Source organism: Lissotriton helveticus, chromosome 6 (assembly GCF_964261635.1).
Source record: "Lissotriton helveticus chromosome 6, aLisHel1.1, whole genome shotgun sequence".
NCBI classification, from domain to species: domain Eukaryota; kingdom Metazoa; phylum Chordata; class Amphibia; order Caudata; family Salamandridae; genus Lissotriton; species Lissotriton helveticus.
The window spans coordinates 1,290,573,554-1,290,591,876 of record NC_136067.1 but is presented as its reverse complement, the minus strand read 5'-3'; the positions used below and the strand labels follow the sequence as shown (position 1 = coordinate 1,290,591,876).

General features: G+C 45.4%; 1 protein-coding gene across 1 annotated transcript in view; it reads left to right on the top strand.

The window, feature by feature from the left end:
- Positions 1–18,323, top strand: part of TMEM87B (transmembrane protein 87B) — a 376,065-nt gene that overhangs the window by 104,016 nt on the left and 253,726 nt on the right. Inside the window, exon 6 of the mRNA XM_078649037.1 lies at positions 12,573–12,632. Within this exon, the coding sequence (XP_078505163.1) occupies positions 12,573–12,632 (60 nt within the window). The remainder of the gene's footprint in view (positions 1–12,572; positions 12,633–18,323) is intronic.

Below are 18,323 nucleotides of genomic sequence, written 5' to 3'. Positions count from 1 at the left end.
ATGAATGAGAGGCGTGTGTCCCAAATGAGGGGCGTGTGAGGCCCCAGTCATCAATAACACCTGACCCCTACAAGTGAATTTGTGTGTAAACACGAGCAGGTCGTCTAGAGCCGCAGATGTCTGGCCTCGGACGTCCCTTCGGAAAGACGCCCAGAGGCACCAAAGCCGGGACACACCCTCACCCATGGCTCCTCCTACCCGAACCCTCAGGAGATGCGCCGTCTCTAACATAAACACAATCACGTCTTGTAAACTCCCCTGAGTGGCCTCTCACCTGAATCCAACTTCGGGCACCCCCTCTCATAGACGCCCCCTCAGATGAAGTCTAAACAACAGATATCCTCTCTCCCTGCTCCCAGGAGACACACACCCGCGACACTCAAAGAAATCCCATCTCCCCCACAAAGCAAAAAAGTTGAAACAAAAAGTGCGTCTCCTACAATGCAGCGGGAGGGGGGCGGGAACGGCCACACACTGACAGCGGAGGGGGGGAAAGGGGGGTAGCGGAAACAGACACACACCTCACCCCTCGCCTTATTAAAGCGCTGAAATAAATACGGGGGTCTGTAAAAAAATGAATGATATCGCAGTCTCCTTCCACAAAAAAGCTAGCTTCTATTTTAATATTAACATGAGCGCCTAAGCCCTCAGTCATAACTTCTATCATTCGGTTGCACTGAGCATCTCCGGCACATGGAACTGCTGATCTAGACAAAACTTAAAAATGTAACGTATTAAACGGGACATCACAACCGTACACCTCAGTATCTTTCGGTGAAAATGAGGACCACCGCCGCGGGAGATGAGCCTTCAGAAGCGGAGCCTACCCTCCAGCGCGACAGCCCCCCACCCCTGCGGTCCTCCCTTCACCTTCCCTCGGTACCGGTTTCCTCCCTCCTCCGACCCTTGACACTCACCTCCGCGGTGTGAGATGTGTCTGCAGCAGAAGCTCTGCTTCTTTCTCCAGTGCAGGAGCCCCGGGCACTTCAGCAGCAGCACCGAGGTCAGCACATACCCGCCAATAGTGGAAAGCAAGTACAAGGCTCTCCACTCCTCCTCCGGATGACGTGGCGGAGGCTCGCGGCTGCTTCCTTCGGGCCGGCTTCTCGCTGCGGGCAGTATCTCCGGTCTCCCTCACAACACGGGAGACCGGCAAGGCAGGCAATGGCTTCCCCAAGGAAGGGGGAAGCAGAAACCATGTCCTCCCGGCCCCGCCCACAACCAGGCGGCGGGCCGGACATCATCTTCCGGTGTTTCCAATGCCGGACCAGATTCGGGGGCGTTCCTGAGAACAGGCTTTCGGCTGACGTCACCAAAAGCCAAAAATTCTCGGGAACGGCCCCGAATCTGGTCCTGCATTGACGGACAAACGTGTCTTCCAATGGCTAGCCTCCATTTATGGAGCTAGCCAATGGAAGACGGGGCGGATTCCAAGCCCCATATACTATACTCATTAGGTATTTTCCTAGCACATGCGTACTTCGTACGCATTGGCTAGGCAAAACCTAAAAAGGACATGCAATGAGTGGCCACTAATCCATGTACCAAGCAGGGTGACTGCTCTCGAAGAAGACAGCATGGCTGAAAAACAAATGCATGCTACACCACAGTGCACATTGGTTTCTCTCTTTATGTTACAAGTCTGTGGGGCTCAATAACAAAACAAATTTGGAGAAGTGGTATCCACAAAATTCCCAATTTGTGTAGGTGGAGGGAACTGACACGTTTTGGGGGAACTGGGCTTAGTTTTTATCATTTGACGAGAGAGAAAGGCAGAAAAGTGAGAAAAAAAAGAAGAAGAATAAAGAGACATAAGAAAGAGTGACAAAAGAAGAAAATCAGATGAATGAACATACAAGAATAAAACAAAGAGGTGGTGTAGAGCAGTGGAAGCAAGGGGTATGATGCTTAATTAATAAAAGGTAGATTTGGAATTCAGCAACTCAGGCATTTGCACCTATATTTGTACAAATGAATCACTGGGTTTACCTTACGCTTGTGCTCATCTTACCTATTCATTTATCGGAATAAGCCATGCTTAATCCCAGAAAAACATTGTGATGCAGGAAGCTTTTCTTCTGCAAATCAGAGTTTTACTCCTAGCAATACATGTATAAATTACACCAAACTTTGAGTAAGTCATATATACACTCACAAAAAAAGGGTAATGAATTAGGCCGGGAAATTCTGGTGCAAGACATCTAAAAAGGAGTAGGGCACCGCATCTCACAGTAAAACCTTTCCTAATTATAAGGCCCTACAATTGGGACATTCTAGACGTGTGCAAGCCTCCCTGCCCTAGTGTCCCCATATCATGAGACCTTCAACCAGTTCAGGTCCTTTAGCTGGTAGAACAATGCATTTTGGGACATGGAGTTTCTCGTTTAGAGTATGAGCCCACAAACCACAGCATCCAGTGTAACTGGTAGAATAAAAAATAAATTCAAGAAAAGAAAAATCACACAACTTGCTGAGGGTGCCATATTTGTCATAAGGATGCTTGACATCCTAAAGTGGCCGGCCTTTCAAACTGAACAAGAGATTTGCACAGGCAGGTGCACGGGAGAGGTCAGCTTTAGTTTACATGATGAATATGTGGAATGTTCTCCATCACAGAAGGTGTTTTTCAAAATACATTTGTTTTGTTACTAAGAAGGAATGTGACCAGACAAGGTTAAATTATGTCCCTAAACCAGTAGAACACCCAAATTCTTTAATGCGGAGCGCCCCACCCAGGGTGGCAGCCACTTGCCCATGGAAACGAGTCAGCAATTCACAAACTGAACCCTGCGCGTGCAGCGAGGATAGCCGTTCCGACGAGGGGGGCGGATGCTGCGGGACCAGTTCTAAGAACAGCAGCAGGGGTAGGAAACCCTCCACCTTGTGCAGCCCACGCCTACTTCAGCAGTCTGAGAAACGAGCATTACTTACGGCACGGGAAACACACACACGCGTGGGAAGGGGCCTTGCGCAGCCACAAAGCAGAATGGCAACACAGCAGTGCCCACCTCCCAGTTATAGCCATCTTTCATTTCAACAAATCTGTATGGGGGGGGGAGACGTTGGATGTGGGTCACATTGCTAAATGAAGAGTCTTTTGCTGGTCTTGCTTGCTTCCCTGCATCCCTATCACGCACCCCATAAAATGCACCCTTGAGTAAGTGACACAGTAACAAGAGCACGCCGAGGTGGATTCGTGGACAATAAACATGTTAGAAACGTTGTTTCAGTGTCTAATACCTTCCGTAACCAGCTACAGTACAAAAGGGGATACAATTGTATACCGGAACTGTTTATTTATACCGTTTTCTTTAAATTGCAAACTGGACTCTGCACACGCGTAAATAGTGCATATACAAAGCACATACCTGCACACTGCATGTCCTTGGTATGATGTGCCGAAAATTAACCCTGGCACTGTCATCTAGCAAACCGGGATTTTTTCCAAGTCGCCAAATACATCATATGCTGTCAAGGTCTTTCGAATTCCGGAGCGTTTCTGTTCACAAGAATATGCAACTTTAACCTCCGTGAGAAGCGGAGACAGTTTTTTTTCTATCACCCGCGACCTTAACACGCTAAAGCGCTGGGGTTTCACAGCCTGCTGCTTGAAAAGGCACGCCGAGTCAAGCAAGGGCTTCCCCGTCTCTCAGCACGTGAGCTGATCCGCCGCGCTGCGTCTGACTCAGGAACTGCCCACAAAATCATTCTGATGAAACAGTTCACTGCAGAACCGAGTCAGGTGCGTTAGACGTACACACGCAGACCGTTTCTGAAGTCCAAGAACACAGGCTCAATTACACGGCCCGCCCGCAGCTGCCCGGCCGAGGGGCGATGCTCGGGAAAGGCTCGCATGTAGTCCTGCCAAACCATACTGCGTAGGAGCGAGGCGACTGGTACAGACAGCACCGCCTCACATCCAATGAAGTGCACAAACCCGGGGCGCATTTCTTTTGTGCACACTCGGGTATTCCACGTGCTGCAGGCATCTTCATTTAATGCATCACGCACTCCGGAGGTGTCCGGGCGCAAGACACGAGGGGCCTGTCCGGCAATGCCGGACCAGATTCGGGGGCGTTCCCGGCTTTCGGCTGACGTCGCGTGACGTCGGCAAAAGCCAAAGAATCTCGGGAACGCCCCCGAATCTGGTCCGGCATTGACGGACAGGCCCCTCGTCCAATGGCTAGGCTCCATTTATGGAGCCAGCCAATGAATGACGAGGGCCGACCCAAACCCACACTACAGTTCTCATCAGGTTTTCGCCTGCGCGAAAAAGATGCGCAGAGCGCATCTTTTCGCCAGGCAAAACCTAAAAAGGACGCTTTCTGAACCAAGCACTACCTTTTTGCCAAATTTGGTGTAATTCCTTTCAGCAGTTCAGGCTGTAGCCTTGGCTAAAGTTTCCTATGGGAAATTGATTTTCTGACCTCTATTTTTTTAATTTCTCAGGAACTAGTGAACTAATTTACACCATTTAACAACAAGCATTGGCTAGCCAAATAGGTCTCGCCTTTGAGACCTTATAAGTGTTTAGCCATGCAACAGTTGATGTTGTTGCACCAAGGATATTGTGCTGCATAACTAAATACTTATAAGGTATCAAAATAGTAGCACTCGCAGCACCAGTAAAAGCGGCACAAGCAGTTAGCCAGTGTGAGGCTGAAGGCACCGATTCAAATAGTCCCCTTTCTCCTGAACCACCCAATGATAGAAATGGAGATAGTGATGCTAAAGAGAAGAAAAGGATTACACCTCTCAGAATCCCATTTTCTTGGTCGGCAGCCTTTACGTATGAAAAGAGGGATCAAAGAACTCAGGCTTTGTTGGACAAACGTGGGATGGAGATAGAGGAAATGCAAGCTTCCAGACTACGGTCTGCCACTCCACATTTACTCACCTAGTTTCCCACTTGTATCCTGTTTTTGATCCACACTCTTTAGCACAAGTCTCTAGCGGTCACTATTTCCAACAATTTTAGATTGAGACCAATCAGTCCACCCCTGCATCTGTATACCAATAGAGTTACAATTGTGTGGACTAATGCAAGGCCTAACACCTTAATTAAAATTGCAATATGTTTCTAGGTTCACTTAAGGCTCTTGAGATTCACATTAATGGTAAAGAGATCAAGCAAACTTCAAGGGAAAGTAACTTCAAATTGCTTGTCACATTTCTAGATCGATAGCAAGACAGGTTTATAGTTCTTCACAGATTCATATATTGGAACAAGACAGTCAATTTGAAATCATTTAGACCCTGGGTCTCTGGTCCAAGTGAGAATCAGCAAGGCTTACTGAGGAACCTTCTAAGCCAGATATCTTGGTTATGAGAGAGTCCTTCTTTCACCAGTGTGTCTGCAGACAAGCTTCTTATGGTCCGCAAGTATCCCAAGACAAGGCGTTTTGGGAGATTTCCAGACATGATCCCTTCTCCAGTGAGTCTATATTCTCCAGATTCAGATATACTTCTCGAAAAGCTGACCTGAAAGCTTCTGCCTCTGGTCCAGAGTAATTTGGAGATTGGCTGCAATGCACCAATACTTACTAAAAAGTCCAAAAGGCTATTTGGTTACACCCTACGCACTCTGGCTTTACGACAGGCTCCAGGGGTGTGGGTATACTTATTAAAAATTCACTGCCATTGGTTCTGGGACGAAACTGGTCTGATCCCCTGGGTCGCTATGCGGTGCTATCTGCGTAGTGGGAGGGTCGCCCTTTGAATTTCTGCTTGTTATACATACCTCCGAAGCTACACGCGTCCACGCTTTCCGGATGTGGGGAAGTTGTTGCTGGAATTGCCTCCGGGGACGTTAGTGCTGGGTGGAGACATGAATGATGTGACGGCCGGAGATTTGGATAGATCGTCGCCCTCACTGGGTGGGGGGGGGGGGGTACACCACCTCAGGGACTTCACGCAAGCAATGGGCTTAACCGATTTATGGAGGGCACACAAACCGCACCTGAGACAGTACACACACCTTTCAGCAGCCCATGGGTCCTCCTCTAGGATTGACTACATTCTCACACGCACAGAATGCATGACTCTGTTTCGAGACGGGCACCTTAAGGCTAGAGGAATTTCTGACAACGCACCGGTGGGGGTCCAGTTGTTAGGTCCCACCCGGGATTGGAGCGTCCCCTCCCGGCTTGACTCCTTTCTTTTTAAGGATAAGGACTTTCAGGAGCGATTCAGGGAGAGAGTGGGTCAATACTTCGATGACAACGTAGGTTCAGTGGATTCCCCGGGGATAGTGTGGAAGGCGTATAAAACGGTGGCCAGGGATTTTGTACAAGCCGAGGTAGGGCGGAGGCGTAAGGATAAGCATGCACAGGTGGAGCGATTGGAGTTGGAACTTATAGCTCTGGACAGTGAGACGGGGCTTACCCCAGAACAGGACTGGGTCAGACTGCATAAAGCGCGCCTCCTCAGTAAAGAAATAAGGGATGTCCAGACGGAACAAGCACGGGCGCATGCACTGGCCATCCAGCGTAGAGTGTATGACTTTGGTGATAAGGCGAACAAAATGATCGCCTGTTTGGAGAAGAGAGATCGGGACCGCACTTAGGTACCGAGAATAGAGCACCCGGATGGGTCGGTGAGTACCACGAGCAGGGCCATAGCAGAGGACTTTGCGCGATATTATGAGGAGGTCTACCGGTCTCATACGTCTAGAGATGACCAGGAATGTCGTGACTTCCTGGCCCCCCTGCAGCTCCCGGTGCTGGAGTCGACAGATGGGGATGTGCTGGAGGCGGACATCACGGTCAAGAAAGTGGAGGAGGCCATGGGGGACCTGCAGACAGGGAAAGCCCCCGGGCCCAATGGGTTTCCAGCGGAAGCATTCGGTTGTGTGGCTAGTCACACTGCACCGCATATGTGCAGTATGTTCCTTGAGGCGCGGGAAGCTGGCCAACTTCCGAGAGACCTGCGATTGGCTACGATCGTGGTTATCCATAAAGCGGGGAAACCACAGGGCGAATGTAGCTCGTACAGGCCTATCTCCCTCCTTAACTATGAGACGAAGGTCCTGGGGAAGATCCTTGCTACACGCCTGGGAGCGGTGATCCAATCACTGGTCCACCCGGACCAGTCCGGCTTTATGCCTCACCGGAGCACGAGACTTAATTTGCGCCGCTTGTTCGGGGTTCTACAGACAGCTGCCGTACCCAGGGGGATTCCAGCGTCTTTGCTCTCCCTGGACGCCCATATGGCCTTTGATAGTATCGAATGGCGCTACATCTATGCCGTCCTGGAGAAACTGGGCTTTGGGGACAACTTCTGCTCCTGGGTGAAACTGTTGTACACGGGGCCGCTGGCGCGGGTCCGAGTTAATGGGGCCATGTCACGTGAGTTCCGATTGGGGCGCGGCACGAGACAAGACCCTCTTTGCCTTTGCATTGGAGCACTGGGTGAGGACGGACCCTGGCGTGTGGGGTATAGAAATGAGGGGCGGATGGGAAGAACGCATATCGCTTTATGCCGACGACATACTGCTATACACCCAGAAACCGGCGGAATCTATACAACGTCTAATGGCTATGTTATGTACTTTTGGGGAATACTCCGGGTATCGTGTCAATTGGAGCAAATCCCTAGGCTATGTTTTGGCGGGACCCCAGCCGCCTACGGTAGTCGGATGCGAGGGCCTGGTTTGGCGAGAGAAGTTTCGTTATTTAGGGATATGGATCACGCCGTCTGACTCGGAGTTTCTCCGACTCAATGTGCAGACACAACTTGACCGCCTGCACAGTGACGTGCAACACTGGTGGACCCTCCCGGTCTCCCTCATGGGCAGAGCTGTATTATTTAAAATGATGGCCCTGCCACGTTTGCTGTATGTGTTGCAGAGCTCTCCCTTTCCGATCCCGGATCATGTCTTTAAAACGGTGGAAGCAGAGCAGCGCTCCCTTTTTTGGAGCGGGGGGTGTTCGCGGATTGCCCTTCGCAAACTACAGTGCGGCCCCTATGAGGGGGGACTGGCGGTACCCGTCATCCGCCTATATTATTGGGCGGCGCAGTTGGTTAACGTTAACGGGTGGGTATTTGCCCCAGAGGAAGAACCGGCATATCGGATGGATCGTATGGCCCTAGGCGCGGATACTTATTTTTTTTTTGCAGAGTTTTATATAGCGCGAACTAGACCCGAACCGAATCGGGTATCAGAGCGCTTTACATAGCACCAGTTACGTTACATGAGAACACACTTTTCATTTTAGGCACGGGGAGATTAAGTGATTTGCCCAGAATCACAGGAGGTTTTTGGCGTCGTTACCGAGACTCGAACTCAGATCCCCAGGTCCGAGGTCGAGCGCCTTAGCCGTTAGGCCAACCCCTCTCCCCTATTTATTTAGCGACCCTCTACTCTAAGCCACGCCGTAGTCAGCCTTTGCCCCCCCCCAGACCGCGGCGGTGGTCGAGATATGGAAACGGGCAACGAAATTGCTTGGTTGGGAGAGGAGGCTCACGGCCCAGACGCCCTTATGGAAGGGCGACTTCCTTAGGGAGGTCGTGCAACTCCGCGACCTACGCCAGTGGAGCCTGATGGGCATAGATCTACTGGGAGATGTCTGGAAGAGGGGGCAGGTGGTGGGATTTGCGGCTCTACAGTCAGAATTCCATATGGGAGATGGCGAATTCCTCCATCATCAGCAATTCAAACATGCTATATATTCACATTTATCACAGGGGGATCAGATACCTGAATACGCCCCACTTGAAGACAGGCTGCTGTTGGACCCAATGATTGATAAGGCTATATCGGTCACATATAAGAAGCTAATTAACAATATTCCAGATACACTCGGACCATTGCGGGAAAAGTGGGAGTCCGACTTGGGCTTGTTTGAGGACGATGATTGGAATGAGGCCCTGCAGTGCCCTAGAGAAGTGGCGATTTGAGCTAGATTCCGATTGGTGCAGCTCCGCATCCTTCATAGGTCATACACCCCACGCACGGTGCAATTTAAAATGGGATATGCGACATCACACTTTTGCTTGAGAGGGTTTGGGACGAGGGCACATTCTTTCACATCCTTTGGGACTGCCCTAAAATTCGGCCATATTGGGTTAGACTGAAGGACATAATGGTGGAAGTGGTGGGGGCGGAGGTGCTGCTGGAGGCTAGGTGGCATATTCTAGGGGTCACGGGAGAGGTAGCATGGCCCAAGGGAGACAAGGTGTGGTTGGCTTTCGCAAGCATGGTGGCAAAGAGGAATATCGCACGTCTCTGGGTGAATGACTTAGTACCGACGATAGAGGAATGGGAGCGAGACATGGATTGGTGCCAGAGGGCGGAGAAAGTCATCTACAATAGTCGGGGTTATCCCAAAAAATGGGAAAAGATCTGGCAGGCCTGGAGGAGGTATAGAGGGGAGTGGCTGGACACCCCGGAGGATACGCAGTAGGAACTTCCCTTGCTAGACACTGCATCTGGCACTTCTTTCCTGGGAGGCGATGGGCCTTGGCTCTGATACGTTTTGCACATCTGGTGGGGGGGAGGGGATGAGGGGAGGGCAAGAGGGAGGATGGCTCGGAGGGAAGGGCAGAAGGGTGGGGTCGGGGTAGAGGACTCACTGGCTTGGAGGTAGACCGTCACTGTAGCCGCCAACGACTGAATTGATGTAATTTTCTATAATTTAAGCACTACTGCACTTTCACTGCTCCATGATGTGTCTTATGATGGAACTTTTTCTTTCAATAAAAAGATATTTAAAAAAAAAAATATTCCAAAAGGCTGAGCATGGGTGAAACTCCAAACATAAGCAGTACTTTATTCAAAATATGAATGGACAGCCAACCAGGAGAGTAAACCATTTTGTGGGCTTCTCTATAGATCCACTGAGTCCAGGTAGGAATCATCTGGCCAGTACAACTTAGTCAGACATCTGGAAAGCAAATGCACCTTTATAGAAGACTCCAGTCATGCACATGCAACCCACTGAGCAGAGCACGGGCTATTGACCTAAAGGTTGGTGCATACTCCAAGGAGTTATGTTTGCAGTTATCGCAGGCTAAATGGATATTTCACATAGTGACTGGCTAACCTTTTGTTTAGAGGTCACAGCAAACAATTTATGGAATTTTGTACATTTCAAATTGCATTTGACCTGCCAACAAATGGCAGCAATGCCATAACCACAGTGGGGAATAGATACGCTCCTTGTGATTATGCAGACACTGTGTCGCCCCAAATTTAGTGAAATCTGTAACCAGGGAGCAAACAAGACTTGGTTAATTGGTGGTCTGGTCTGGTAGAATAAAGGACAGGGCTGGAAAAATGCATGGAGATCTTGGTGAAAAATATGATTAGATCAGCACAGTAGTTTAGAGAACAGTGAAAAAACGTTTATCTTTGCTATTTGTGTCCAACAGTATCTGGAAAGTTATTTCACAGGATAAGCATCAACATATTTATTATGTCAATGATTCCCAGAGCTTTTAAATGTTTGTTTACATTGATTAAAAGATTCGGGGGACAAATTTCATCTGGTGACAGTTTTCCACACTGACATTGTGGTTATAAATGAAATGCGGGGATGACTAGTGAACTAATGTAGGCTCACCATTCTACTGTAGAAACCTAAAAACAACTTTGAAGCGCATTCTGTTTATGTATGCACAGAAATTACACACAGAAGTGAAAGAAATGATATGGCAGTAAATACAGAGAAATTCAGGATGAACTGTAGTGTAGTTAATATATTCCCAATAGGCTCTGCGCATTTGAATAATATACACTATAGATTTGACATAGGACTGAGGTCAGTATGTCTCTATCGAGTATACTAAACGTAATTGTGTGTGCCAGCTAACTCAGAGGTCACTAGAATCTTTCCCGAATAAACTAGAAGGGATTAGTCTCTGACAACCGCATAATAAACATGACAACTTTGAAGATATTGTTCCGGTTTTAGGGGAAACAGAGGCATGGAAACAATAAATAACTAGCTCACTCAGTCAATCGTGCATGCTTCGTTTCTACAGAGTTGCATAGAAATAGAGAGACTGGTGTTTCAATTAAAGGGGTTTATTGAACAGTCTTATTTTTCATGCAAGAGATATGAACTGCCACAATCGTTAAACAGAATGTGAAGTATAATGCGTACAGCGTAAACAGTAATATAAAATAATACTGTAATAGCATTGTCTGTTGCTATGACATATATAAAAATACATACATAAATAACACAGGCTAAAATACTCAACTGGTGCTTCTAAAATATGCCTACCCCAATGTACCTAACCTAGGTCTAGTACCAGGGAAGAAGGAGGTGTTGTCTTTAGCATAGGTTTAGTTTTGCCAAGAATTGCCAAAGGTTTCTCTAGGTTCTAATCAGCTCCATGCCTTTAGACTGAGAGAGGTTGGTATCTCTTTCATGGAACTCTATTTCCCAACACCCCGCAAGGGGAGTCAGAAACACTGGAGCTGGATTCTCGGCAGGAGGATGACAGCTTCTGGTCAGTGCGTCAGCTGGAGAGTTGGCTTCCTTCAGCACTTGCTGTAGCGAGCTGCGTTGGTCAAGTAGGTAGTCGAACTGCACCGAACCACACCGTGCTTTGCTATAGCAAGTGAAGGTATATTTATACCTTGAAGGTATTTAGGAATGCCAGTATTGACGTAAAAGTTGGGTGTATGATAGTCATGAATGAACCCCTAAGGAATAGATGTTCATGCATAGTAATAAGTTCTTGGGGAAATCAATATCCAGGCATGGGGAAGTCCCTTCTGCTTAAGAGTCTGGTTTTTCAAGGAATTGTTGTGACGTAGATGAACGGATGGAAGTAGCCATGCCTGTATTTGGGTAGTATGGGCTATGCCTAAATAAGGACTGGTTTTCTATGCCTATATAAGGGCAATGTGAATTGTACCTATATAAGGGCATGCATCGGGAAATTCATTCTGAATCTAAAATCGAACACAACACCCACTCCACTTTCTTATGTACGACGTTACTAAATTCTAAACATGCTTAAACATATCTAAAACATATCTACACATGAAGTGTGAAAACCCATTAAATACATAAAAAATGTGTTAGAACTGGTTGTACACATAAGATGCATAGGTGCTGTACGCATTAAAGCAATGTTTCATTCTAAGCATATATTTACATTCGAATGCTAACAGAATGAATCATGTTGAGAGCAGCAGGAGCATTCTTTTCTAGATCCCTGTGAGTACTGCAGTACCATAGCTTCCACCAAGGTTTCCAGACTTTTCGTCTTCAGTATTTGGAGCTGCATTTCCCTTAGCAACTGCCTATTTCACTCCCTTATTACAAACACACATACTCTGTTCATCTTTGAGCAGGCGTCTAATGTGCCCGAGAGAAATGTGTGGGTTCATATGAAATGTAGTGAAAATGAATGGGGCTAGCCACGATTGAGGAACATGCTTGCTCAGTCGTGCCTGCTGAGGTCTTTTCATTGTTTCTGCTCTGTCCAAAAAGTGGTCATATTTCCTGATGTTTGGAAATAGTATAGAGACCAAAGACTGAGTTATACATTTATATTAATCTTTTGATGCTTATAGTGGTTCTAAGTGGGTCATATCTTTTGTTTTTTGTCCTTAGAAAGAAGATGATAAAATAGCAGAAAGTGCAAATCCACCACCGAGTCAACATGGGCCTATGGTAATGTACGGCTGCAGGATAACACCTTTTCTCGGCAAGCAAGTTTGACCCATGTAATGTGGTGGTCTCCTGGCTGTTCATCCATGCAAGTTCCTGAATATGCGCAACATAAAAAGCTTTTTATATAGATATAACATTATGCGATGCATGCACAGGTTGTCTCTGATCACTCCATGCATTTGGGTCTGTGAGCTTCTGTTGCGAGTTTATCCTGGGTCTGTAGCAAACTGAACATTTCTTGTCCGAGTATTTATCAATGACTTACCTATGCGCTACCCCGTTGATCTTTTAATCATTCCCTTTAATTATTCACTGAATCCGATTTATTTTCTATTACCTTAACTGTATACTAAGTCATGAGACTTAGTATATAGCCCAAGATTGTTAGCTAGTTGGGAGCATTAGCCTAGCCACGATCTTCATTGCTTTGCTAGAATATATTTTACAAGATGGTTAGTACGCTCCACTGTTTTGACCAGTACCAGAGCCGTACATTGATTTGCTTTAAGATATGTTAAAGAAATAGCCTAGAAACAGCTTTTCTTCTCTTGTAATCCTCGTTTACTTCAGTTTATTAGGAAAAATGACTGTCTCTGGATATAGGACCAAAGCAGACTACATATTTGGAGCATGGGAGCTCGCGTGCTCCCTTCTGCCTTCTTTATCCATTCGTCCCTCTCCAGAGTTTTTTATTCCACTTAAGACAATCAGTAGTTATTGGGTGGAAACCTCATTTATTGTATTTATTTGTACTATGCATGTAAAGGACTAAATGGTGCTTAGGTGCTAGAGTTGTCAAAGGATAATTGTAGGGAAGGGTGCATCAACCCCTTTTAGAAAAGGAAATGGATTTTTCATTGAAGTAGCAGAACATGCCACAGTCTGTGTCTAAGTACCGAGTAATCGTGTTCTGTTCAGGGAACTGTCAGGAGCAGCAATTCATGAGGTCTTTGCAGGCTAATGTATCAATCCATCAATAAAACTTTATTTCAACTGTAAGCCATAAAAGCATAGAAGATATAAACGTACAGTAAAACAATTTTAAAATATATGCTGTAAAAAATACAATGTTATAGACCGTGAATGGCCGACGACTCTTTACTATTAGGCAGGCTCCAGCAACAGGGTGGCTTTGTGCAATACAAGAAATGAACAATATCTCCCTGTTGGATGTATTTCCTTAGTTGGGTGGCCAGCTAATCATAAATCTGCACTACAAGCTAGACCTGGTTTGTACACAATAAAATAGATTGATCAACCACTAATGGGTAAAATATATAAATACTCAAAAATGGTTACTGTATTCTGATTATATATCATAATTTTCAGTAGAGCTGATTCTTTATTTCTCCTACTGCACGGGGCAAACGTTTTAGAAGTTGCTAGGAGCACAGCACAGATATTAAAACGATCAAATTTCTCAAGCTTTTTGAAAGGCAAAGGATTTTCTACTTATGCAAACAATGTGTACAGAATTATTGTGTGACAGCAAAAATGCTGAAAGGTATGCAGCATTATCTCTTTAGAGCAGTCATGGAAAGTAACAGTATATTGGAGAAAATGGCTGAATAACTCCAGCTACAATGTGAGTCAACAAGTTAAAAACAATAGGTGATGCCTTGTTCCCTGTGACTGCAAAAATTGCTATTTGGACATAGACACATGATATTTGTGAAGTGCAGTTCAGTTTTTATGTAGTGCAGTATTGGCCAAATGTACAAGATTCTTTTTTTTTTAACACAAACTTTAATGTTTTTTTTCTCTCCATATATTAGAGATACAATATAGCATAACTTGAAACGAAAATAGGCATTATCATCTTATAATTCTGCATACAACACATTGAGACAATCGATGGAAACAGTCAAAGAAAATATATCATGTCATAGCAAACTTTCCATGTGTCATCATACAAGCCATTTGTGTATTTATTAATACTTGACTATGACCCATTAACACCCCCCTCCCATTTTACAACCCTCCGCCCCTTTCCTTGGCTCTGGCTGCTTAATTCAAAATCTTGAGTACTCGTACTTCTCCAAGCAAATTTCCTTTTGTTATAATGAGTTGCCGCACTGTCTTGCCCACATCTATTTTTGATTGACTGTATATAAACTCAGTACTACATCTGCTATTGTGTATGTGGAACGTCTGCAAAATCATCAGGGTTGGTACTTTTATGGGCTTCTAGCATTGCGTCCCATTCTATGGAGATTGGGTTTTCCGTAGACCACGAGCTTCCTCCCTACGCAGAGCTGCAATTTCAGCCCCTACCCACCTGGTCAGTTTACTGGACCACATGCGTAATGCAGCAGATTTGGCTGACTTTCAGCGCATGGTGATAGACCGTTTGGCCACTGTGAGGGCCAGTCCAGAAAGCGCAGCTGAACCTTGTTTTTTTTTTTCCCGGCTACGGATGACCTAACAAACACTGCAGTGCTGCGCCCCCTATAGAAAGGTGAGTAGTTTCCTCTGTCATTCACCTGACTCCTCCCCAAAACTCGTCAAGGCACGGGCACGCCATATCATATGGAGTAGGTCTGCTGTGGGCAATTTACACCGGGGGCATTGATGGGCAGTGGCCGGGTACATCCTCTGTAGCCTATGTGGAGTCAGGTAAGCTCTGTGTAAAATCATATATTGAATAAAATTAAATTTTGCGTTTCAGGGTATCCTCGGCGGATATTCCAAAATAGATGTCCATTCCCTAGCCGTGAAATCCCATCCCATGTCTATAGCCCATTGTGCTCGATGAGTATCCAGGGGAAGCTTTGCATGCGTCCGGCTACTGATGTATAACCACTTAATGAGATGGCTACCATGACCCATGTAGTAAATAGACTTGACTAACTCATTCGTTTAGGCTTCTTCCCGATTTGGAGACCACTACTTTTTAATATAGTGCAGTAAAGCTGCATGTGTCATGTATAGCGTGTTAGATGCCCCAGTTTCTTGTATACAGTTATCATGATCCATGAGTGTCCCTCCACCAAAGAGCGCTCCATCAGTTTCCACACCCACATCCAGCCAGGGCCCGAGTGCCGAGTTTGTCAACCAGCCACTCGCCAGTGGTATCCCCATTAGCGGAATGTTGCCTGCATAAGGACCACAGCCAGAGGTGTATTTAAGGGATTTCTTCCAACACATTAACACAGTTTGTAGTAGAGGTGGTAGCGCCAGGGGAGGCTTACTGTATGGCAAGAGTAAAGTATGGAGCAATCCCTGCTCAATGTGTCTAGGAGTGTAGCCAATCTCCTGTAGATTGCATCCGGCTGTCCAGTAGGAAAGCCTCTGTAACTGGCATGCATAATAGTAAGCTCTAATATCTGGTGCCCCAGGCCACCCCCCGTATCAATTTGGAGTTAACTTATTCTAGGTCGACCTGTACCCCAGATGAGATCTAGCAGAATAGTATCCAGCATGCTAAAAATGGTCGGAGGTACCAGCAATGGCAGGTTCGTAAAATAATATAAAAGATGAGGGAGCACTACCATTTTGGATAATGCCACACGGGGAAGCGTGGTCCAGAAAGCCACCTGAGAGCCTATACCCCGAATGGCCTTACTAAGATTACCCTCCAACATGTCCACTTGCAAGCGGTAGATGTTAATGCCCAAATATTTAAAGGTATGTGGGGCCATTGGTAGTGTGAGCCTCCCAAAATTAATACTGTCCGGATGCCGTTGGTCTTGGAAAAAGAAAGCGTTTGATTTGGCTTTAATTGCTAAAAATGTACATGATTCTTGATGACTTGTGTACATGTTTTCTCTTTTCTTGAAGATGAAGGTTCATAGTTCTTTACAAGTTCAGCCAAGATGCTTTTCACCCTTTTTTCAGATTGGCTTTCTCAAGGCTAAAATGTTTACACTTGGAACCATATTTGCACTGTTTAGTGAAATCAAGCGATTGAAAACGTACTGACCACACACAAGTGAAGAAATGCAAACTGTAAAAATGATTTGCAAATAAAATAGTAAATAATAGTAAGATTAAATGATCTACTGTGTGAGCTCTCGGTGTTTGAATAAAACACACATTCCTGATTACAGAATATTGTTTTTTTTAGTGAGTGTTGCATTTATGAAACGGAACAACCCCTTACATGTATATGGTGTCAATAGCCATCACAAGTAAAATAACATATACCTATCTTTTCAGTGCGTGCATAGTTGCATCAGTTGCCATACTGGAATTGAAAAATTTGATCTTTTTATTACATCCAGATGTTTGCAATAGCTTAGAACCCACTGCCGAAGGCAGATCATAAAAGATGCATACAATAAGAAAGAGTCATTCAATATAAGACAGATATGTTTAAAAGACTGAAAATTATAAAATAATTTACAATATGTAACATGACAGTGCATACATTTTGAATCCAAGGACATCAAAGTTAATAAAGACATCAAGATGAAAAAAAAGTAAGATGCCAGAGACAAACTTACACTTTACAATACAAGACCCACACCACTTTATAAAATGTAAAATAAGAACGATTTCATCAAATCACCATGCTCCTTCTTTTGGCTGGAACATACTTCAAGAAGCTAGCAACTGCGTGGCATACACAGTGGTCATTGAGTTGCAGCAGGTAAACTAGAGCAGCTTTAGTCTTAGAAAATGTGTGTCTACGTAATAGGGGCGATACAAATGTCTTTGTACAGCAAGTAAAATTGACGAAAGCAGACAAAATGTAAAATGGTTTTGACAAATACAAATGGAATTCGAAGAATACTGGCCAAGGGAAAAACACAACGGAGGGAGTCTAACCTAAACATTGCCAGCAGTGTTCTCTCATACACATTAATCACATATAATAAGTATGGGGCAGTAGTTGGCACCATTTGAATGATACAATAATCTCGGACTGCTGGTTTAGCCAATTCCCTTAGTTCTCTAGTAGCTTTATTTATGCTTTAAAAAACAGTCCTGGGCCCAGTTTCTGTCTTTCTTCACAATTGTCTCAGGGTGCTCAAACAGGTGGGCACATCCTAGCACCGAGAATCTCCCTTTGATATACTTTAAGAATGGGATGGCTGAACCATGCTCACAACATAAACAATCTCTAATGACTGCCTGGTTACGTTTGGCTTCTTTCTTATACCAAATAGAACACCAAAGAGCAAAGGGTGTGGCATTAATAGTGTTTTGAACATATCCCAAACCTGACTCCAAAAGCAATGAAAAATGCGGAGTAGAGGGAGGGATGCCTAGTAACCGGCAATAGAATCTATTCTCTTCGGTCTGCATTTACTTATCAAATTTGGATTACCCGGACCTTGCCACATCTGCAGCCTAATAGGTCCTAAGTATCAGTGGACAACAGACAGGAATGGGATTGGTGTAAAATGGTGATGCTACATGGGTGAATACCAGACATAGGAAGGGATCAGATGACTGATCAGTAGGCTAAAGATCTTGGCTCAATCCATTGCACCTGGTATACAATAAGAAGATGTACCTTCAAGATTTACCACACAGTGAGAATATTGGGAATTAGGCACTCCATTTTGGGACAAATCTTCTACATTCTTAGTTTTACTGGACATATGCTTTTATGGATAACCAATATTTTACCATACATTTTTTAATCAATTTTAGTATGCAGTACAGATATGTGACAGTTCTTTTGATTAGTGTGCTTCACTTGCAAGTGTCCCGTGCAGTTAAAAATTGCATCCTTACTTCCTA